Source organism: Benincasa hispida, chromosome 2 (assembly GCF_009727055.1).
Source record: "Benincasa hispida cultivar B227 chromosome 2, ASM972705v1, whole genome shotgun sequence".
Classification (NCBI taxonomy): domain Eukaryota; kingdom Viridiplantae; phylum Streptophyta; class Magnoliopsida; order Cucurbitales; family Cucurbitaceae; genus Benincasa; species Benincasa hispida.
In genome coordinates this window covers 10,817,410-10,838,957 of record NC_052350.1, presented here as the reverse complement: position 1 = coordinate 10,838,957, position 21,548 = coordinate 10,817,410, and the positions used below count along the sequence as shown (strand labels likewise).

The window sequence follows — 21,548 nt, the reverse complement described above, 5'->3', positions numbered from 1 at the left end:
TATGAAAGTATGTTTGAATGTATATGCGGTAATTCTGTCACAATGAATTGGAAAGATCTGCTTCCGCTTGTAGGTACTCTTGAATAAGAGTTCCTTCACCAATGTTGATGAACTGGGTAAAATTGCCTGAAAAATACAAAATTAAAGCTAACTATTACAAAGACAAGGAGTCTCTGGTTCAAACAGGTGAACCGGGCCTTGAACTGCTCGGGGAAAGTATCGCGTCTCCAACCATCGTGTACTAAACTCCGCGATCGTCTACACAATAAACCAAACGCTTTGCTCTATCGCTTACCAACGCTCCCAAAGTTAAACGATCGTTTAGCAAATACTACACGATCGTTTAGAAAAATCTAAACGATCGTTTACTTATTACTACACAATCGTGTACCTTTTACAAAGCGATGAAACCTAAGGTACACGATCTCTTAGTGCGCTCCACACAACACTCGCCTTCCGGGATCATTTAAATGACTATGATGTCGCGAAGCACCATCGCCTAAGCGGTCGCTTAGCTAACGCCTCCGTATCGTATACGCGCGATCGTGTAGGTAGTAACTAAGCGATGAATGTCCTCTACTCACACTTACACGATTTATTTCTCTTTCTAAGCGGCAATTGCCTTTTACTAAACGACGAGCATCACATGCCCCTACTACGATCGTCTACCTCCAGGCCTACGCGATCGGGCAACCAACGATACGCGATAGAGTAAACGATTTACCTCGTCACTTAGCATTAGCTAAACGATTGTTTAGAAAATACTACACGATCATCTAGAAAAATCTAAACAATCGCTTAGTTAAATCCCAATGATCGTTTACCTGAGGTTACAGAATACGACCAACATTTGGTCTTCTTCTTCATTGAGAACCGCATCACCATGCTTCGACACTTCATCACGAACGACTCGACTAACTCAAACTCTTTGAATTATAGATTCGATTGCAAAGTTAATTTTGCCCAAAAACACAGGGGCCTTTACAAATTAACACTTTGTAATTATAGAAAACTTTAACAAAAGGAAATTAAACCCGAAATATTCATCAACTCCATCCACAAATGCAGAAAAAAATTAACCACAAATGCAGAAACCCACCGCGACAGCAAAATGAAGTTCTAAACAGACTTGTAATTTGGAATATCAGAACAACCTGGCTTTGATACCAATTGATGGAAATCGAACACGAGGATTTCCATGAATAGATCATTCCAAATTACAATCATGTATGAACATTACAAATTACAGTCGTAAACAAAACATATAATTATGCAATCAATACAGAAATTATAGCATGAAACAACAACTGAACAAGGAAAAAAGCTACGAACGTTTGTCGACTCATTTCCACGTTTCTTACTCACGAACGCTCGAACACAGCAACCTTGAACGCTCAAACAACATGACCGCTCCGCAGCACGAACACTGCGTACCCGTCCTTTGCGATCGCTTCAGTCATGAACACTTCAGCAAGAACACGAACGGCCTCCACAGAACCTCGACGTCGTTGAGTTGAGTATGACACCACCAAGAAGGCTACCTTGGTATTCTCGGTGTGAGAATCCAAAGGGTGGGCTCTATTTGGACTTGGTTGAGGCAGAAGAAGGAAGAAATAACAATCGTGTACACGATTGGGCAAGTGGGAGATGGTTGAAACCTATCGTATAGGTCAATGTTCAATCGTCTAGCAAAAGCTAAGCGATCGTTTAGCTCATCGCTTAGTGATGCGTGTTGTTATACGATGAAATAATGATAAAGGATGCGTTGGTGGAAAATGCGTTGTGCATGCAAATTTTCTCAGCAAGGTCCAAGTATAAACCCTACTGAGTTGCCTGGTAAGCCCAGGGTCGAACTTAGGGACTAAAGAAAACAATATGCGATGGTAATGTTTAGATCACTTTGCGGTAACAAATAAATCAAATAGTTGGTTGGTATGTTGTTTACAGTATAAAGTGTATGCGGCGGAGTTGAGAAAAGAGTTAATAATACGAAAGATGCGATGAGTATGCGGGGAACAGGTTGAGAAGGGATATAGTTAACACTTCCTAGGAATGTGTTCATGTTATGCGGTCATGCTACACACATACAACAGCAAGTCATCTCTCAATGTAAATGCTATGGCTTCTAATTTTAGAACGCATGCGATGTATGCGATGGTGTCTATAGGACCTACGTTTAAGCCTCTACTCTTGTCTATGTAATGACGAATGACACATACATACATAAGGCTACCGCATACTATCCTAACCTATCTCTAGGGTATATGCGATGCATAATGGCAAACAGAGCTTATCCCTAAATCTCTATCTCTTGCTTATGCAGATCTAATCTTGCTCTCTCAAGTCTAAATTCTAACCTAGCTCTCTCAAGTCTTAGGTTCTTTCTTTAGGCTCTCTCTCGAGTAGCTCTAAAAGGTGATGGGCGCAACATAAGACAAGTGATCGCATGCAATGAAGATCCTAGGTCATGTTAGCTAAGTACTTCTCAACCCATTCAACAATTTTAGCTACTCATGCGTATTTTACAAAGAGTGAACAGATGTAGAAAAACAAGTTCCATTCTATATATATATAATCGAAGTACAGAATGACAATGTGGAATAAGAATAAAGAGTCTGGTAGCAATTTCTTGCTTCTCAAGGCTTTTACACTGTTCTTCTCTACTCTGCTCAAAAGATATTCTTGCTCTCGCAATAGTCGGCCCTCTCTCTGTTTTTCCACGCTCCCTGGGTTCTCTCTCAAGTTAACCAGGATGATCTTGGCGTCTTTTCTCTTCTCTCGCTTCCGCCTTCTAAGTATAAGAAAACTAAGAACAAGGCTAACTATCCGAACTCTAAGACTGGGCGAACTAACTCACTCTCTAACTAACTAACTATTATGAAGGTGGCCTTTAGTATTTATAGAGCTTTAGGGTGAAAAGCTTCTTCTCTCTTATGATTGCACCGATGGGATGGCATTAATTCTCTGTCCGATGCGCCGAATATTTGTTACCGAAAAGTTAAGTGTACTTGCTACAGTAGGTTGTTAACGGTTTGTCAACTTAATTCGAAATCGACCGTCATCAGATTTCTGTCCCATCATGATTTATTATGCTTTCACCCAGATGTGCCCACCTTGATGCGCCGGCTCTATGCGGCCACCTTGATGCGCCGGCTCTATGTGGCCACCTTCTTGAGCAAATTTTCGTGAGCGCAAATGATCGCATAGCCTTGCGATCGCAATCTTTCAATGCGCTCAGACGTTAATTTCTTCGGATCGTATTTTCGCCTTGCACCAACGCATTTTCTACAAAAAAAAATATAGTTGTTTTAATGCGATGGACGCATGCGATCGCAATGTTGTGAACTTCACGCTTTTGGACGCAATATTGTATATTTTTACCATCGCAATCCTGCATTGTTTTATGACTTTGTGCTGTAATAATGTGCATTTCTGCCCGTTATCACTTATTACCGTGTCTATCGCTTACAAAACACTACATGATCGCTTACTAAAACAAGTTGTCGCTTACTAAATCTGTATTTACTTGACTAGCTCCATGAGATTCTTTTTTCCGAGAGAAAATCTAAAAAAAATTGACAAAAAAATTACTAAAATTAGGAAAATAATTTTCCTTTTATCTTACGGTTACCATGAACCACTAATAACCTCCCACTCAATTGGTTATTAAGAAAAAGATTTAATTATCCAATAATTAATATTAATTAATATTATTATAAATATAAATGATAACCAACTTATCATACTATATTTATAACCTATAATTTTAATATTTCATCTCATGAAACCATATAAACCATAGTTTCCTTTTTCTATTCCATGGTAACTTAATGTAAATCTCATTTACATTAATCCTCCATTAAATATATCTGGAATTTTTTCCATACTTCTTTTATGTATTTATGATATGAATGTTTATAAATTTCATTTGGATATTGTAATTTCTAGTAATCGACTTCGTTTGGATATTGTAATTTTTTACTTGTTATAAAAATGGACTTCATTTTCGTTTTTTAGTTATGTGAATCTTTATTTGGTATAATATGTTTTATAGGTTTTCAGATCAAATTTTAAAAAAATTACAAACGATATATTAAATTTTAATACTCCCCACGCATATAGGATCTCCCGACACACTTTAAAACGCAATTGGGAGTTATGTTGGAACTCCGGACGCCTACGTGGCGTCGGAGTTAGGGGACTCCCGACACCATTTAAAAGTGCGTCGGGAGATCCTCTCCTGACGGGTTTTCTCCGACCAAGCTACCGACGATCGTTTATGCATCGGGAGATCCTCTCCCGACGAATTTTCCACACTTTCCGACGAAATGTGATGTCGGGAGAAGTCAGATTTCCTGTAGTGTCTCATACATCAAACCGATCAATATCATATATATCGATTTACCTCTTGTCAATTTGAACATTTCAAATCAACACCAAGAATGGATCCTCAACTGAATCCATTAAGCTACCAAGGGGACCTTATGGACCTGTAGCTCGAAGCTCCAACGTATGTGAATAACTGACTAAAACTCTTTAGTCACAGGATCTACCATCCGTTAATTGTCAGGTACTCCCACTAAAGACCGACAGTTGTACTCTCTTACCACAGATATATTAATGTGTCTATCTTAACCAATCAGAAGTGCGACAACCCTTCACAAATCGCTTCGTAGTAACAACTGGGGCCAATAACCGTTATGCGCCTGTAGTTACATCTAACTTCTTAAATACCACTGATCCCTCTAATGAACATAAGTCATAGTCCTACTATGACTAAGTCCTCTCTTTTAAAGAGAAGTTGTGGCCACTATGTTCAAGCTCCGGAATCAGCCCTTAAGGGAGCAATCTCTCTACTTATCATTACTTCGGGAAAAGAGTGAATTCCATCTTGTGGATTGAGTTCCCAGCTCCCAGATCAGACCAGTCCCCAAAAATGTAGACATGTTGAGTTGGCAATCTAGCCACTCTCACCCATACTAATCAAAGGACCGCCCTCAAAGGCAGGAGTTCCCAAAACACTCAGGATTGAGGTCGTGTCACCTATGGTTGTTTAGGTGAGATGTAAGTCTCTAGTATCAACGGCGTTACATATAGAGTCTAATCATCTCGTGGTCCAGGTCTTATACAAACTCTTTGTATAGGAAACCCCCACTTGCACGTCTCCACATGAATGATCTGGATCTACCATTTGTAGTAGTTTACAACACTTGCAAACCTCTACAAAGCGAATCTACCTCTACAAAGCTCTACCACCTTAATCCTTATACTACAAACCTATTTAGGTTATCACTTAAGGCATGATCTACTTGTATATCACATATACATGCTTAAATTCACATATGATAACCAAAGAGCTTTGTTTATTGGATATGAGCAAATGTCAAAATTAAATAACAATTATTTTGTTCATCAAATAATGTGTATCTTTACAAAACAACGAGACTCTAGGAGAATTAGGACACCAATCCCTTTTAATTTTTAATAGCGGTTCACTTGTTTTGAATCGATTAAGCTATTAATTTTTAATAGTTAGTTGTTTTTAATTAATTAAATTGATATAAGTGTTATATTAATTTATTTAATTATTTAGGAGTCCAATCCCAGTCCATTAATTGTTTTCAATTATGTATTTGATGTATGGTTTATTTTTATTAATATATGTCATAATGTATGCCATATATTAAAAATCTCACCATAGGTTATGCATTATTCATGCATCTTTTATATTATAAATGTTATAATATATAGTTGCATGGTTTAATTTTATAACATGTTCATGCATCATATAATATAAGTGTTATAGTATATGTTTGCATGCATTAATAACATAGCTATGCATCAATTATATTATAATCGTTATAATATATAGTTTGAATGTATGGATGAATGTATGTTATTAATTATTTCATTACTTTATTATATGAGTGTTATGTATGTTTAGTAATGAAATGGAATTGCATGAAGCATGACACTAATTTAGGTAATTTTATAAATGTTATAATTTTACTAAGTATGTCGATGAATGCAATAGTATGGTTTTAATTTGTTTCATTATTTTATAATCGTTATAATTAAATGAAATTAGAAATTAAAATCAATAGTTTAGAACTGCATGCAAACCTTAGGTTAAAATCATTTATTAAAATACGATAAACATAGACCTAAGATCATATTTTTAATGAGATTACAAATAAGTTTAATCTTTTAGTCAAGTTAATAGAATTAAATTGGTTTTATTTAAAAGATTAAATTTGTAGCAAACATATTTATAAGGGACCTCTTGTCTAAGGCTAGTTATGTCTAGGTTGGGGTATGTAAGCTGACGAAAATGGAACACCCCTACCTGGGAACTAACTTGAAAAGATGAATTAGATAGATTTGCTACAAGCATGCAATTGTCGATTAAGGTTTGTTAAAGTATTTAATAAACATTAATCAATGTTGGTTAACTATCCAAAGTAAGCGTTAATTTTGAGCAAATTTAAACAATCACTTAGTAAAAATAATTAGCTGTATTTTTCTAAGTTAAAGAACCCTAGGTAAAACACTCGGTGGAGGAAAATGGGATATATGATACTTCATTTTTCCTTTCTCACGTTTCTCCCTATAATAAGTTCACACCTTGAGATCTATATTCAGTCTCGAGGCACCTTTGCTTGTGTCCCCCTACGAGTGGTGTTTGTATAGGTCAATACCAAGGTGAATTGAGAGAGTATTTATAGTAAGTGTGAGCGGGGCGTGTGTCAACATATCTCTCGGTCTCTCTCATAAGTTTGTGGTAAATTTTCATGCTCGGCTTCGAGGCACCCCTGCTTGTGTCCCCTGATGAATGACATTTGCATGACTCTTTACTCAAACTCCAGAAATGGATAGGATTGCTTTAGTTTTGCTTCAATCGGTATTCCCTACGGTTGATTCATTGGGGCGAAACTCTATAATCTAAAATGAGGGGTCACACTTATAGGAAAATGTTAAGCAAGTTAATAGTTTCTGGACCGAACAATGGTGACTGATATTTACCATAATTAAGGAGTTGTTCTGTATATTGGTTGAGATGGTCTCATTTCAATGAAGAGGTACATGATCACCCTACGATGGCTTTTACCCCTACCTCACTGAAACATCATTGCAAAATAGATATCACATATGGTGCATTAAATTATTTTGCTAAATTTGATTGGTTTTTCTTAATGGGAAATGCTCAATACTAATTTAAATAAATTGTATGTTTCAACAATTTCTTATTATGACTTCCGCAACACTAAACTTACTCGTCGCCGACAAACTTATCGACAAAAATTACGCTACATGGGAAAACACAATCAACACAATATTAATCATTGATGACTTGAGATTTGTCTTAATGGAGGGTTGTCCTCCTGTTCCTACTCAAAATGCTCTTCGAAACGTTCGAGAGGCATATGAGCATTGGATACGGGAAAATGAGAAGGCTCGAGTGTATATCTTGGCAAACCTTTCTGAAGGCTTGGCCAAGAAGCATGAGCCCATGATCACTACATGTGGGAACATGGAGTCCTTATGGGAGATGTAACCCAAGGGTAAAACAGTAATTTGACCCCGTTGGAGTTACAAACACTTGTGAAGGACTAACTCGGTGTTATTGGTCTATATCCGCGGACATAGAAATATATCTGTAGTGAGAAGTGTGCAACTATGGGTTTTTAGTAGAATGTACCACAGTTAACGAATATTGATTAACTTGGTTAATGAGTTTAGCCAATTAATCTCATATCGTTGGAGTTTCTGATCTACAGGTTCACCGGGTCCCTTTGTTAGCTCATTAAAGGATATTAAAGAGTGATGATTTGAATTGTTCAAATCAATTTGAGAAAATTGTATATTAATATGATTAATATGTAGTTAGTTATGAATATGATCTATAATTCAAATTAAGTTGGAAAGAAAAATTTGAATGAGATTCAAATAATTGATTCAAGTGAATTAGATTCACAAATAATTAATAACTAGAAAGGTGTTGCACATAGACATACGATGTTTATGTTAGTTAAATGTATATGCGTTAATTTAGATTTAATGTGGAAAAATACTAGGAAAAGTGGATTGATCATTCTCTATATAAAGTCTTGCCCTTTTGGACACATAACACACAGAGAATTGCAAGCATTCATTGTGCATTTTTTCCTAAGCCACAAAAGAAATCTTATCTACTCTCCCAAAAAGTTTTTCCTCCTCATCCTCTTTCAATAGTTGGATACCACCTATTCTTTTATTGGAATCTTAGAGAATAACAAGGTTATTCTCGTGGTCGTGTTCAAAGATGGTTCAAGGAATTGATTTGCAGGATGCAAGATGTTCACAACACTTTGCCGCGGGATTCGATCCCATTAGTTTGCAATCGAATCGTGCTTCAGAATATTCAACGCCCCTGTCATTGCAGTCGACTGAATATCCCTCAATTGATAGAGTTCCGACGAAAGGATAGAAGAGAGTCAAAATCTTTGATAATGACTTCTTCGACTGGCGACTTCCAGAAAATCGATGGCTCCAGGATTCTCGATAGTAGTGTAGAAGAAGATGATTGGAATATAATTATTGGACGGCGAAATCTGGTTGAGCAGTGAAAGCTTGAGGTTTCTGAGCAGCAGAGGAGTTGGAGAAGACGGTAAAATTATTTCCGAGGTCAGCGCAATACTTCTAATCACCATTTTCTTCTGAATGTGGAAGTTTACGATCAGATTCTTGTTGTTTTTATATGTGAAAAAAAATGGATCGTTTGTCTATAAAGTTATTTAAGGCTCGAGAAAGATGAAGTTGATGAGGGTGGTCGGTTGGAGAAGAGGAGAGGCTCAATCAAAAATTTTAAAAAAGAAAATCAACAAAATCGACCGACCGATGCCCAGTTTGCACTCCTCGACGGCGAGGTTAGTTTGAGTATTTACTAAATCGACCATTGTTAGGGTTGGTCAGAAAAAGCAAACAAAATCCAACATTGGTTAGGAAAGAAAGTGATCATAGGTATATAAGTGATAACAATTAAGTACAAAAAAATATAGCAATTTATTAGTCCATAAATTTCAAAATGTTACAATGTTATTTTTTATTTGAGTTTTGTTTTAATTTAGTTCTTAACTTTCCAAATTTACATTTTCATCTTTGATTTTTTTATTAAATACTGACTTTTAGTGATTAACATTAATGTCTAGATAAAAAAAAGTATATTTTTATTATTGCTTACACCAATGGGTTGATTTTTAAATATAATATGGTTGAAACTAAATAATACTAGGTCCTCTTGTGTTTTCCCCATTTTTCTAGTAGTTTGTTTTATCTTTTCTATGAGAAAAAGGAAAATCTATCGTATTAAGTTTGTGAGGGGCTGATCATTAATAATAAATGACTCTAGGAATAGATTAGAACTCAACCAACCAAGTAGATGAATATATTAGAACTCAACCAAGTAAATAAAACTGTATATAATTAGCTTAATGACAAGTACAATGGCTATAACAGAAACTAAATTGATCAACTAAAAAAATATTTAATACAATAAACTCTAACACATATATTTAATACAATAAACTCTAATGAATATTATCATTTCACTCATGCGATCTAACAAGTCTTTAATCTATAACATTAAAAAAAAAAAAAAAAAAAAAAAAAAAAAAAAAAAAAACTATAGATGTACGAAAATATATTGGAGTGTTTAGCTCACGAATTTTATAAATTGATGTTAAACTCAATTTTAATAATAAATAATATTGAAATTTTAACTCTACATTCCAAATACAAACTTCAAAATTTCAACATATTAGTCCTAGATTTTCTAATTCAACTCATTGCTCCAAACAACTCAAAATATAAGATTAGTATCCATATAAAATTCTAATAGAACAACTTAATTTTTTTAATATTTTAAGCGAACAAAATAAGCATAAATAATTTGGAGATAAAAAACATATTAGATAATTATAAAACTTAGGGACAATAAAATAATTATGAAAGTTCTAAAACTAAATAGTCACAATTTGGGTGTGTGTTAAATTATCGACGGACCCAAAAATTTAAACTTACGGGTGAAAAAAAATTTACGAGTAAATTAAGCAAAACTAGGGGGTTGGGAGGAAACAGCAACATGTCAAGCATGAGAATTCAAATAAAACGAAATCGCCCTCGTCTTGATTTACAAGGGGAAAACACATGATATATCAACAAATTGGCATACATGATTTAAATACAATGATCTAAGTCAAGAAGCATGACCTGGCATCTCTATATTTCGGTTTTCAGCACGTGAAAATTATGCAGTGGTGCTTGCATGGTCTAGCTGACATACTGCTTCTCAAGAAGGCTTCCACAGAATGCCAAGTCAAAACGCTCTTCTGGGGGATCTCCAATGCAGTCAAAGACAGCATCTGCATTTACAAAATCTTCCTCAGCCGTGTACCTGAAACACGGATTAACTCAAACATATTATCTTGAAGAAGAAAAGAAGGTAGATTCGTATGTGTTTTAGAAGAAAATAGTTATGATCTTTGTGAAAGAAATGAACTGAATACAATTCTGAACCAAAACAAGTATTGAGCTTCATCTGACAAACTTTCTTTACACATATGCAAAAGAGTTGAAGAATAATCTTGTGCAAAAAAATTTCTTAACTCACCCGCTCTTTGTTACTATGCACTTCATTCCTGCACTTTTGGCAGCTGCAAGGCCAATGGCACTGTCCTCCACCACAACACAACTGCAGAAAGAAAGTAAGAGCATAAATTTTCTGCACATGGATGCCATTTATACAAAGATTAAGTCATGGAAATAAAAACTTAAAAAAAAAAAAAAAAGGAAAGAAAGAAACTCTTTAGTTCATCAATACGATTTTATTAAGTTCCTTGTGACTATGCTTATAAAAGAAAGATACCTTTTAAGTAATCCTATCAAATTTTCATACATACTAGGCCCATGGAAACGTTAAGGTCCTATTTATTAGTTATTTTATTTTTTGAAATCAAGTTTTTAAACACTACTTCTGAATGTCACGAGATATTTTTAAAGTTCAATCCAAAATTTAAAACCAAAAGAAAATAGTTTTTAAAAAGAATTTTTGGAATTTAAAATTTAGCTATGAATTCATATGTTAACTCAAGAAAAATAAAGACAATCATAAAGAAATTATAAGAAAGAAGTATAATTTTCAAAACAAAAAAAATAAGGCCTCATTTGAGTCATTTGGTTTTTAGTTTTTGAAAATTATGTTTGTTTTCTTACATATTTTTTATCATGATTTACATCTTTCTAATTAATCACTTGATTTTTTAACCAAATTCCAAAAACAAAAGAAAGTTTTAAAAACTATTTTTTTAGGTTCCAAAACTTGGCTTGGTTTTGAAAAACACTCATAAAAAATATATAATAAAACAAAGAAATCAATGGATAGAATTAGTGTTTATAAGTTTAATTTTAAAAAACCAAATGGTTTTCAAACGGGTCTAAATAGTTATTAAAATGGACCTAAATATTCTCATTCCTGATTAATTCATGACATACCTTGAAGGATCAACACCCAGGGTGTTGGCTGCTAAAATATAGATTGCCTGCAATGGAGAAAGGCAATTTAGTGGCAACAGAGCACAGATTAATTAGTCAAAAATTTTATTTAACCTGAGTTAAATAGAAAAAAGTAGTTCTCCGTTTTAACAGTTAACGTTAAAATAAAAACTTTGATAATAAAGAAACTAAAATCAAGGTAAACTTCATTGTTCGTCTCTAGATATCTTGATCTTAGCAATCAACACTAGAGACTTGGGAGTTGAGAGGGATAGAAATTTTACTGGGTCAGGCTTTTTTCGAGGCACTACATCTCCTGCAAATATCTTGATCTGCTCAGCTCGTTGAGGTCCCAGTAAACATGATACTATCGCAGAGACCTACAATTGAATGGACGAAGTTCAGCTGTTACAATCATAAGCAGATGTAAGAAAAAATATTTCAATTAATCTATAACAAACAACAGAGAGTTTTATTTGCAGTGTATACAATTTTATATAAGCAAAACAATTGTATAACATTAAAATCTACTCAATATAGCAGGAATACGTGAAGATTACAACTACAAGCGACTAATATTATAGAACCTGATAATGCATACCGCCTTCTCATTGGAAGTGCTACAAACAGCAACTTTCACTCCTTTTGCTAATGCCTGATCAATCAGCCTGCATAATTTAAATACACCTCTCTCAATAACATAGAAAGGTCCATGTGCTTGTACTCACTTTAAAATTACCAATCACACATATGACAGTGCCGAATTTTCCAAGGGATAAAATTGAAGAGAAGTTTAATTGCATAGTGTAGATCAGTTAAAGGCTTAAAGCAGAGAAATCTGAGGACTATGTCAATGAGAACAGTACCACGTAAACCGGGTAGCAGAGGGATAGATATTGACTTGGAATTTTTCAAAAAAATCTTTACGAATTCAATTGCTTAAATCATGTATCTCAATCCTAAGTGACTTAACATGATATCAATGAGTATCATGTATCCCTTTTTTTAAATGTATTTTTTTCATGGTTCTGCATTTCCTAATTGCCTCATTATTACAATAAGCATCAAGGTCAATGGAGTTAGTAAGGTAACTAACTTTGCAACACCAGGTCGAAGGGGTAGCAATTGCTTCTCAATAAGGGCCATGAACAAATCTGTTTTTCGCTTGTGAAGTCCAGCAATGAATGCCTTTCTTTCATCTTCATTCTTTGGAGCCTTTTCTGGCCATCCAACTTTATTGAAGTACGCTGTCATCCTACAACAGTCAAATATCATTATCATATGATATCTGCCACCATTTTCTTCTAAGAACTCCAACTAGAAAACAGAACCTTAATCCAATACCAAGCGCTTACTGTGAGCGCAAATGAACTTAGATTATCAAGATCTCGCAGCTAATCAAATCTTTGAGGCCAAGAAGTTAATTACCTTTCTTTTCCACCTCCAATTTTGAGTAACTCACCATACAAATCTACATCCCAAGTAACGCCCAATTCTTTCTGTGGAATCATTTCAATTATGATATCGTTAGGATAGCTTAACCAGAAATCAAAACTAGTCTAAGCCCATGTTTCTTGATTCTCCTAAATCAACCAATTGAAACAGAAAACAAATTTAATCAACCAAATGCCATTCAGTTCATTAGAGTTTATACCATCACCAGGTACTAAATATAACCCTACTTTACCGTAAACACTAAATCAATAAGCAGTGTCAGAGACGCAGATAAACAAAAAAAGAAATAGCGAAGAAAAGAGGGGAAAAAAAACCTCATCAAATGTCTCATTGAAGGAAATCCGATGGCCATCCTTTTCAGTATCGACAAGAACCCCATCGCAATCAAAAAGAAGAGCAGAGGGAAGAACAGAAGAAGAAGCCTGGCAAGTGATCCCATTAGAAGAAATCTTAGCGCCTATTGGCCGAATTCTGGATGTTCGATACAAGCTTAGGCTTTTGCCCAAGAGAAGAGTAGAGAAAGTTCTGGTATGGGGTTTGAAATAAGCGACGGTGGTGGTGGTGTTGGGAAGACAAGGCGTTGTGGAACCAGAAATCGACGGCGAGGAGACGGAGAGTGTAGTCGACGCCATTAGAATCCAGTCTCCTTCTTCTTCCTCTGTTGCTTTTTTGTGAATTAGTGAAGTTAGAATTCAGTTGAGCATTTTAACGGCTTTTACGACACAGCTTATCCACCGGAGCACCACAGATTTGTGTTTTGCGGCTATCTCCATTAAACGATGTCGTTTCTCGAGGTTTAAACTTAGAATTAGTTTTACCATTTTATTTTTTTCGCAAGCTACCACGTCAGCATGCTAAATACTTAACGATTCAATTAATAAAGAGCCAAAATTAAGCAGTTTTTAAATGTTGGGAACTTGACGGTTAAAAATTGAAACGAACTTCAAACTTAATGGACAAAATTTTAAATTTTAAAAAATAATTAATAGGGATTAAAAGCAAATATTTATAGCTAATATGTATAATGGCATTTTCGTCTTTTCAGTTGATAAAGGGTTTAATATTCTAATGTTGAAAAGTGTTAGAACTCCGAAATCAGGGCTTTAAGAAGAAAGCCTAGCGTTACGGGGAAGGTTTTACTGTTCTTATGGCGACTGCAATGGTGGCGGAATCAAATCGGAAACTGCCTCGGCCTGGCCGGGGCGGCTTCGAAGGTCATGGATTTTCCGAGGAAGAAGCCAGAGTTCGTGCCATTGCTGAGATTGTCAACTCTATGGTTGACCTTTCACGTAAAGGGCAAAACGTCGATCTGAACGCTCTGAAATCCGCCGCCTGCCGGAAGTATGGCCTTTCACGGGCCCCAAAGCTCGTAGAAATGATCGCAGCACTTCCCGAGTCAGACCGCGAGGCTCTGCTACCGAAGCTTCGAGCCAAGCCGGTTCGAACAGCCTCCGGTATCGCGGTCGTAGCCGTGATGTCTAAGCCGCATCGATGCCCTCATATTGCTACGACGGGAAATATTTGTGTTTACTGCCCCGGAGGACCTGATTCGGACTTTGAGTACAGTACTCAATCTTACACTGGTTATGAGCCTACAAGTATGCGTGCAATTCGTGCAAGGTTGGTTGTAACTTGTAACTTCTAAGATTTTGTATTCACTTCTTCTTTGAGTCTCGAATTTTTTGCTCGGATTATTCTTTATATCTTCCTAACTATGTTATTGGATGCATTACATATCTATTTGGAGGAAAAAAAACGTTTATAGAGAAGAGTTTGAGAATTGAGGACGAGAATTTTACCAATTTATAAGGGCATGGGACAAGACTAGTTTTTTTGGCTAAGATAGTATTAAATTTATAGACCACTATGGAGATGAAGAAAATGAATGCGAGTAACTGGCAACTGCTTGTCCTGGAAAATTAACATCATGCGAGTGACAATCTTCCATGTAAATATAATCACTCTGCCTTTCACAAGATTTTTCTGGTTTAGAAGCGTTGTTATCCTCGGTAGTCTGTCTGCTTGACTAAATATATGAATATCATTGATGCCTTCGATCTATTTGTCAATTCTTACTGATATTGAGTTGCTTTGCATACGTTTTGATATCATTTTCATCTTTCCTGCCTCTGCCTTAATTGTAGATACAACCCATATGTCCAGGCTAGAAGCAGGATAGATCAGTTGAAGCGTTTGGGTCACAGTGTTGATAAGGTTCCTTTTTCTTCTCTGTAAAATTCTTCTGCGGCATGGTAAAGTATCATTAAATTTTCTGTTTATCTTCAGGTTGAGTTCATCTTAATGGGTGGTACTTTCATGTCGCTGCCAGCTGATTATCGTGATTACTTTATAAGGAATCTTCATGATGCTTTGTCAGGGCATACTTCTTCCAATGTTGAAGAGGCAGTTGCCTACTCAGAGCACGGTGCAGTTAAATGTATAGGCATGACGATAGAAACGTGAGTTTTCCCCCCCAATCTTCAAGTTATGAGTTCCATATTTCTTCATCTCTGTATTCTGCCAGTTGAAACTGTTTTAAACTTTTATCTTTGTGAAGTCTTCATTGAGTACATCTCCCAACTCTTTGCTGTGTTAAATATACTTTATAAGATCCTGACATTGTGTTTGTTTAATTAATGAAAAATAGTTTAATTATTTCTTTGGTTTTTCTCAACCAGGAGGCCCGATTATTGTCTTGGACCTCACTTGAGGCAGATGCTTTCTTATGGTTGTACAAGACTAGAGATCGGAGTTCAAAGTACATATGAGGATGTAGCTCGAGACACTAACAGAGGGCATACTGTAGCTGCTGTGGCTGATTGCTTTTGCTTGGCAAAGGATGCTGGTTTCAAGGTTTGAATATGTGGATTTGCAAATAATGAAGTTAATTCACTACCAAGAAACACTGTCTTTCTTTTAGTTGTTGAATCTCTCATTGATCAAATGTTGATATTCCGAATCCTCAGATTGAATTGAAAAATGGAAAGATTTGTACAAGTTATACCTTTCGTCACCGTCAGTACCTCAGTGTAGGTCTGGGATAAACGAGAAAAATTGAATTTGATTAATTCAACTACTCATAGGTAGACCATTTGCTAGCCACCTTATATCTGTGGCGGGTTAAGGATTTGAATTTACTGCTCGTGTGACATGATCGTCATTCTTCTCCTCTCTTAGTAGGATTTTTAGTTGGCAAGCATCACCATATTGCATCGGTGACAATGCATCTTTCCACATTTTTCCGTAATTTAAATCAAGTCTTTATTCTTTTCTTGTAGGTTGTAGCACACATGATGCCTGATCTTCCAAATGTTGGGGTTGAGAGAGACCTGGAAAGTTTTCGCGAGTTCTTTGAGAACCCTTCATTTAGGGCAGATGGGCTCAAGATATATCCAACACTTGTAATCCGTGGAACTGGACTCTATGAACTATGGAAAACTGGCAGGCAAGTAGCTCATCATGAAACATGTTATCTTCTCAACCTTGAGTAAAATGTTTGAATCATGGACATTGCCTTAAAATTTACATGTTCATTCTCCCATTTGAATTTTTTTTGCGAAAATAATGATGTTGATAACTATTGCAGATCATCATAAATTTTTGTTCATATGCAGGTATAGGAACTATCCACCAGAGCAACTTGTTGATATTGTGGCCAGAATCCTAGCTATGGTACCACCCTGGACCCGGGTTTATAGAGTACAACGGGATATCCCAATGCCTTTGGTTACTTCTGGTGTAGAGAAAGGTAATCTTCGAGAGTTAGCTCTAGCTCGGATGGATGATTTGGGCTTGAAATGCCGTGATGTTAGGACTCGTGAAGCTGGAATTCAGGTTAATGAACAAATCTATTTATATGTTTGTTCTTTGTTCACTCGTTAATTTGCCCAATTCAAACCTTGTACTTTACCCCAGTGAAGGATGTTAACAGTTTTCCCATTTTGCGACTTCAGGACATTCATCATAAGATTAAACCTGACGAAGTTGAGCTTGTCCGTCGTGATTATATGGCAAATGAAGGCTGGGAAACATTTCTGTCCTATGAAGATGTTCGCCAGGTATCTTCTTCCCCCACCCCATGACCCTCAGTTGCTCATGCAAGTACAAACTCAAGGCTAATGGCCATAATCCTGCATTGTTAACTCGCATGTACTTAAGACATGAAGTTCTTTCTCTGCCTTTTTCTTTATGCAGGACATTCTTGTTGGTTTGCTTCGGCTGAGAAGATGTGGTCGCAACACCACCTGTCCCGAACTCGTTGGGAAGTGTTCTATTGTTCGTGAACTCCACGTGTATGGAACTGCTGTTCCAGTTCATGGACGTGATACAGAGAAGCTGCAACACCAGGTACTAGGGCTATTTACTTCTTATGTGAACACCGACCTATCTGATCATTCAAATGATTTCTTTATAAACCATAAAGCATTGCAAGAAATTTCTTTTTGCGGTAACTATTACGATGTGCTGGGTTTAGTTTTATATTTATTAGTCATGTTCATGTTAAAGGGCTTTGTGTATCCATCATTTACCAACTGTATAAAATAGAAGAATAATCTTCTACGCAAAGGAATTGAAGTGTTCTTGATCACTTCACACAGGGTTATGGCACACTTTTGATGGAGGAGGCAGAGCGGATAGCTCGTCTGGAGCATCGATCAACAAAGATTGCTGTTATATCAGGCGTTGGAACCCGTCATTACTATAGAAAATTAGGCTATGAACTTGAAGGCCCGTACATGGTGAAAAGCCTTGACTGACGAGTTTGAATTATAATATGAGTCAATTTTGTTACGACGTTATCAGTTTAATGTTATGCTTGTATCCTTCTCTTTTAGTTTTCCTTTTATTGTCCACCCTCCCCAAGTTCTCCCCTTCATTTTTGTGGTAGTTGATAGTTTCTTTCTCGAGTAAAATTACAAAGCCTCTTATTTAATATTGATTGTCTCAGTGATATAAACATGACTAAATTGACATGTGTATACAATTTTGATCAAGAGGTCAAAAATAAAAAATAGAGATGGTGTCTCTTCATTCATCCTTGGTTACGTTTAATTGCAATTTGCTCTCAAGTGAAAATTTGATAATTGTCGAAAGAAAAAAGAAGCTAAGTTGGTGCAATAAATATCAATATCAATTGCTGCTTTAAATAAAATTATCCAAGAAAATCAAGACTTGTTTGGTAGATAATATGAAAATAGAAATTTGAAAATAAGGAATTCGATAAAATAGAGTTGTATTTTATATGTTTAGACATATATTTGATGGGAGATTTAGAAAAGAAAAATGATTTCAAGTAGTAAAACGGTTGAAAATATTTATAAGATATAGCAAATTTTTCGAATTATCAATAATAGATGTTCATAGACAATGATAGACTTCTATGTCTATCATTGATAGCTCTAAATTTTTGCTATATTTTATAAATATTTTTGTTTATTTTTCTACATTTAAAAACAACCATTTAGAAAATGTATTTAATAATATATTTATAAACTATAAAAGTAACTATAATTATCCACTAAATATTAGGTTGAACATAAATTATTATTATTTAATTTTTTAAAGTGTGTTATTAATTAATTTATGAACATTTTTATGTTAACCAATCAATATATATAATATAATTGGGAATTGGGGGAGTCAAACTATAAACTTTGTGATTACTAACTTACTTGTATGCCAATTGAGTTATATTTACTTTAACAAAAAAAAAAATATATAATTTATATAAATTATATTTTAATTTAAATAAAATATCATAACATAAATACCATATTTATTAGCGATTTTATCTTTTATATATATATAATTCTACCTTTTAAATTTTAAATGTACAACGAAAACACAATTGTCTACCATAATTTCGGTTTGAAACCTAATTTTTAAACTCAAACCAAATAAATAAATAAATAAAAGGGTGCCTGTTAACTGTTCAGATATTTTATGTGACCCCATTTTATGTCCTTCTGTTCCCTATAAAATTCCCTCGGTTGATTCAAATATCCACGACGGCTGCATCTGCAAAGCTCTCATTTTCGCTCTTCCCTCTTCTCGTTGCCATGAAGCTTCAGCACGTCATTCCAAAATCAAGCCTTATTCCCATTTTCATGACCTTATCAAGCAGGCCTAACATGCCTAAACTAGCAGCTCTGTGCACCATGCCCAATTTCTGTGCACCTACCACGCCAAGTGTTCGAGAAAATGCCTCAACCAAGACCCCCACTGCTACCCTTCCCCCTGCTTCAGCCTACGTCCACCTCCCCTTTTGCCGAAAGCGTTGCCACTACTGCGACTTCCCCATCGTCGCTTTGGGATCTTCCTCCAGCCAAACCGACGACGACCCTCGAATTCAGGACTATGTAGAGTTGCTTTGTCGAGAAATTAATGCTACAAAGTCAGAATTCCAAATCGACCAGCCACTCGAAACCGTCTTCTTTGGAGGTGGGACCCCTTCTCTTGTGCCGCCAAGGCTTGTTTCGGTGATTTTAGATGTGTTGAGATCGAAATTTGGGTTGGCTAAGAATGCTGAAATCTCTATGGAAATGGACCCCGGCACTTTTGATGCGAAGAAAATGGAGAATTTGATGAAGTTGGATGTGAATAGAGTGTCTTTGGGTGTTCAGGCGTTTCAGGAAGAGTTACTCAAGGCTTGTGGAAGGGCTCATGGAGTTGATGAAGTTTATGATGCTATCGAGATTATCAAGTCCTGTGGGCTTAAGAACTGGAGTATGGATCTCATTTCTTCTCTACCTCACCAGACAGCTTCAATGTGGGAAGAGAGCTTACGCCTTACTATCAAAGCACGACCAACTCATGTTTCAGTATATGATTTACAAGTTGAAGAAGACACAAAATTTGGGATATTGTAAGTAGTAGACAGTAGTGTTGGTTATGAATAGTTTAGATTGGGTTGAGATACTATTTTGGTTCCTTTATTTTTATTTCTGATTCATTCTAGTTCCTGTACTTTTAAGATGCTCATTTTGGTCCTAGTGCTTTCATCTTTGGTTCGTTTTTAGTTCTTGAACTTAAAAAAATTAACCATTTTGGTCTTTTCATTCTCATTTTTACTTTAATTTTAAGGGATCAAAATGGTCACTTTTTGAAAATTCAAGGACCAAAATGAACCGAAGATGAAAGTATAGGGACCAACAAGAACATTTTGAACCAAGTTGAAAATATAGACCAAAATAAATCAAAGTAAAAAGTACAAGGACTAAAGTAGTATTTAAATCTTTAGATTGGTACTATATGTGAAATTTGAACATGGGTATGTGCAGGTACAAGCCAGGGGAATTTCCATTGCCTTCTGACACAGATTCAGCTGGATTCTACAGAATGGCTTCCCAGGAACTTGCTGAGGGAGGTTATAGCCATTATGAGATCAGTAGTTACTGTAAGACTGGGTTCGAGTGTAAGCACAATTCTACTTACTGGAAGAACAATCCTTTCTATGGTTTTGGCTTAGGGGCAGCTAGTTATCTCGGCGGAATGAGGTTCTCGAGGCCACGGAAGTTGAAGGAATACACAAGTTATGTACAGAATTTAGAGAAGGGGCTGGTGGATTGCTGTGGAAACAATGATGTTGATGTCAAAGACATGGCTATGGATGTTGTGATGCTCTCTCTCAGAACTTCTTCGGGCCTTGATTTGCAATCGTTTGGAGAAGTATATGGTGGTCATCTTGTCCATTCTCTTTGCAGGGCCTATCAACCTTACATCAAAAGTGGCCATGTGGTTTGCTTAGATGAGCAGAGGAGAGCTCTAACAGTTGATGAATGTGATGGCTTGCTATTGAGCAAAGATGACAATCTTACAAGGCTGCGGCACGTTCGACTTAGTGATCCAGATGGGTTTTTATTATCAAATGAATTGATCTCCCTTGCATTTAGAGTCATATCTCCTTGAAGGTTAAAATTCCAATCTGCTTTGGTTGGACTTTCCTGATACCAAATCTTGTGTTCCAATTCACATTTCTGTTACCTCGTCTGTAAAGAAGACTAAAAGAATGCCAATTTTTTGAGACAATATAGGATCATGCATCTGGCAATGAGAATCTTGCAGATTAATCCTAGATGAAGTTCAAATTACTGAGTTCGAAATCAGTATTCTGATTATAAAGTTGAGCTAATCACATACCATAGAAAGGATTGCTCTTCATGGGAGTTGCGGCAAAGTGAAGCTCGATGAGACAATCATGGATGAAAAAACCACACAATCCTGAAAACAAGACTGACCTAGCATAGTCTTGATGGAGGTAAAGATTAATCAGAAAAAGGGAAAGAGATTTCCATACTTTTAGGACCCCGTTCGGGTCTTGACTTTCAATGTAAATCCTGACTGCTGCATTGCAATTAGCACGGCTTGGAACAAACTCATTTGGGAAAGATGTGATTATTGAGAGGAAAAAAAAAGTTCAATATTTTTCATATACTAAATTAAGTCTCAAAACTTGTCCAAATAGTTGCGTGTGGTTGGTAAAGTTGATTTATCCCGTTCCTGATTTATCCTGTTTAGATTGTATAGATGATGCCTTGACATTCACAGTCGTTGCTAACGTGCAT

The 21,548-nt window shown here is 35.9% G+C and overlaps 3 protein-coding genes across 3 annotated transcripts; 2 read left to right on the top strand and 1 right to left on the bottom strand.

Annotated features, from left to right (window-relative positions):
- Positions 1–10,062: 10,062 nt before the first annotated feature.
- LOC120071004 (CBBY-like protein) lies at positions 10,063–13,677 on the bottom strand. Its single transcript, XM_039022987.1, has 8 exons — positions 13,299–13,677; positions 12,958–13,028; positions 12,626–12,784; positions 12,131–12,197; positions 11,814–11,909; positions 11,530–11,576; positions 10,649–10,729; positions 10,063–10,432 (listed from the first exon to the last, which is right to left on the bottom strand). Exons 1-8 carry the CDS (start codon positions 13,614–13,616, stop codon positions 10,309–10,311), a joined length of 963 nt encoding a protein of 320 aa, XP_038878915.1. The 5' UTR covers positions 13,617–13,677; the 3' UTR covers positions 10,063–10,308.
- A 395-nt stretch (positions 13,678–14,072) lies between these two features.
- LOC120072353 (elongator complex protein 3) lies at positions 14,073–17,917 on the top strand. Its single transcript, XM_039024836.1, has 9 exons — positions 14,073–14,604; positions 15,129–15,198; positions 15,271–15,443; positions 15,663–15,837; positions 16,263–16,429; positions 16,599–16,818; positions 16,938–17,042; positions 17,179–17,331; positions 17,583–17,917. Exons 1-9 carry the CDS (start codon positions 14,132–14,134, stop codon positions 17,739–17,741), a joined length of 1,695 nt encoding a protein of 564 aa, XP_038880764.1. The 5' UTR covers positions 14,073–14,131; the 3' UTR covers positions 17,742–17,917.
- A 906-nt stretch (positions 17,918–18,823) lies between these two features.
- LOC120071607 (heme chaperone HemW) lies at positions 18,824–21,435 on the top strand. Its single transcript, XM_039023956.1, has 2 exons — positions 18,824–19,849; positions 20,265–21,435. The coding sequence occupies exons 1-2, from the start codon at positions 19,044–19,046 to the stop codon at positions 20,890–20,892; spliced, it is 1,434 nt and encodes a 477-aa protein (XP_038879884.1). The 5' UTR covers positions 18,824–19,043; the 3' UTR covers positions 20,893–21,435.
- The last annotated feature ends 113 nt before the right edge of the window (positions 21,436–21,548 follow it).

Bases quoted from the DNA above. Each gene is read 5' to 3' on its own strand.
- LOC120071004 (XM_039022987.1), bottom strand. From the start codon at position 13,616: ATGGCGTCGACTACACTCTCCGTCTCCTCGCCGTCGATTTCTGGTTCC. The intron at 11,910-12,130 runs GTATGCATTATC...ATTCAATTGTAG, and splicing joins GCACTTCCAATGAGAAGGCG to GTCTCTGCGATAGTATCATG. The intron at 10,433-10,648 runs GTGAGTTAAGAA...TCCGTGTTTCAG, and splicing joins TGCATAGTAACAAAGAGCGG to GTACACGGCTGAGGAAGATT.
- LOC120072353 (XM_039024836.1), top strand. From the start codon at position 14,132: ATGGCGACTGCAATGGTGGCGGAATCAAATCGGAAACTGCCTCGGCCT. The intron at 14,605-15,128 runs GTTGGTTGTAAC...CCTTAATTGTAG, and splicing joins ATGCGTGCAATTCGTGCAAG to ATACAACCCATATGTCCAGG. The intron at 17,043-17,178 runs GTATCTTCTTCC...TTCTTTATGCAG, and splicing joins CCTATGAAGATGTTCGCCAG to GACATTCTTGTTGGTTTGCT.
- LOC120071607 (XM_039023956.1), top strand. From the start codon at position 19,044: ATGAAGCTTCAGCACGTCATTCCAAAATCAAGCCTTATTCCCATTTTC. The intron at 19,850-20,264 runs GTAAGTAGTAGA...GGGTATGTGCAG, and splicing joins GACACAAAATTTGGGATATT to GTACAAGCCAGGGGAATTTC.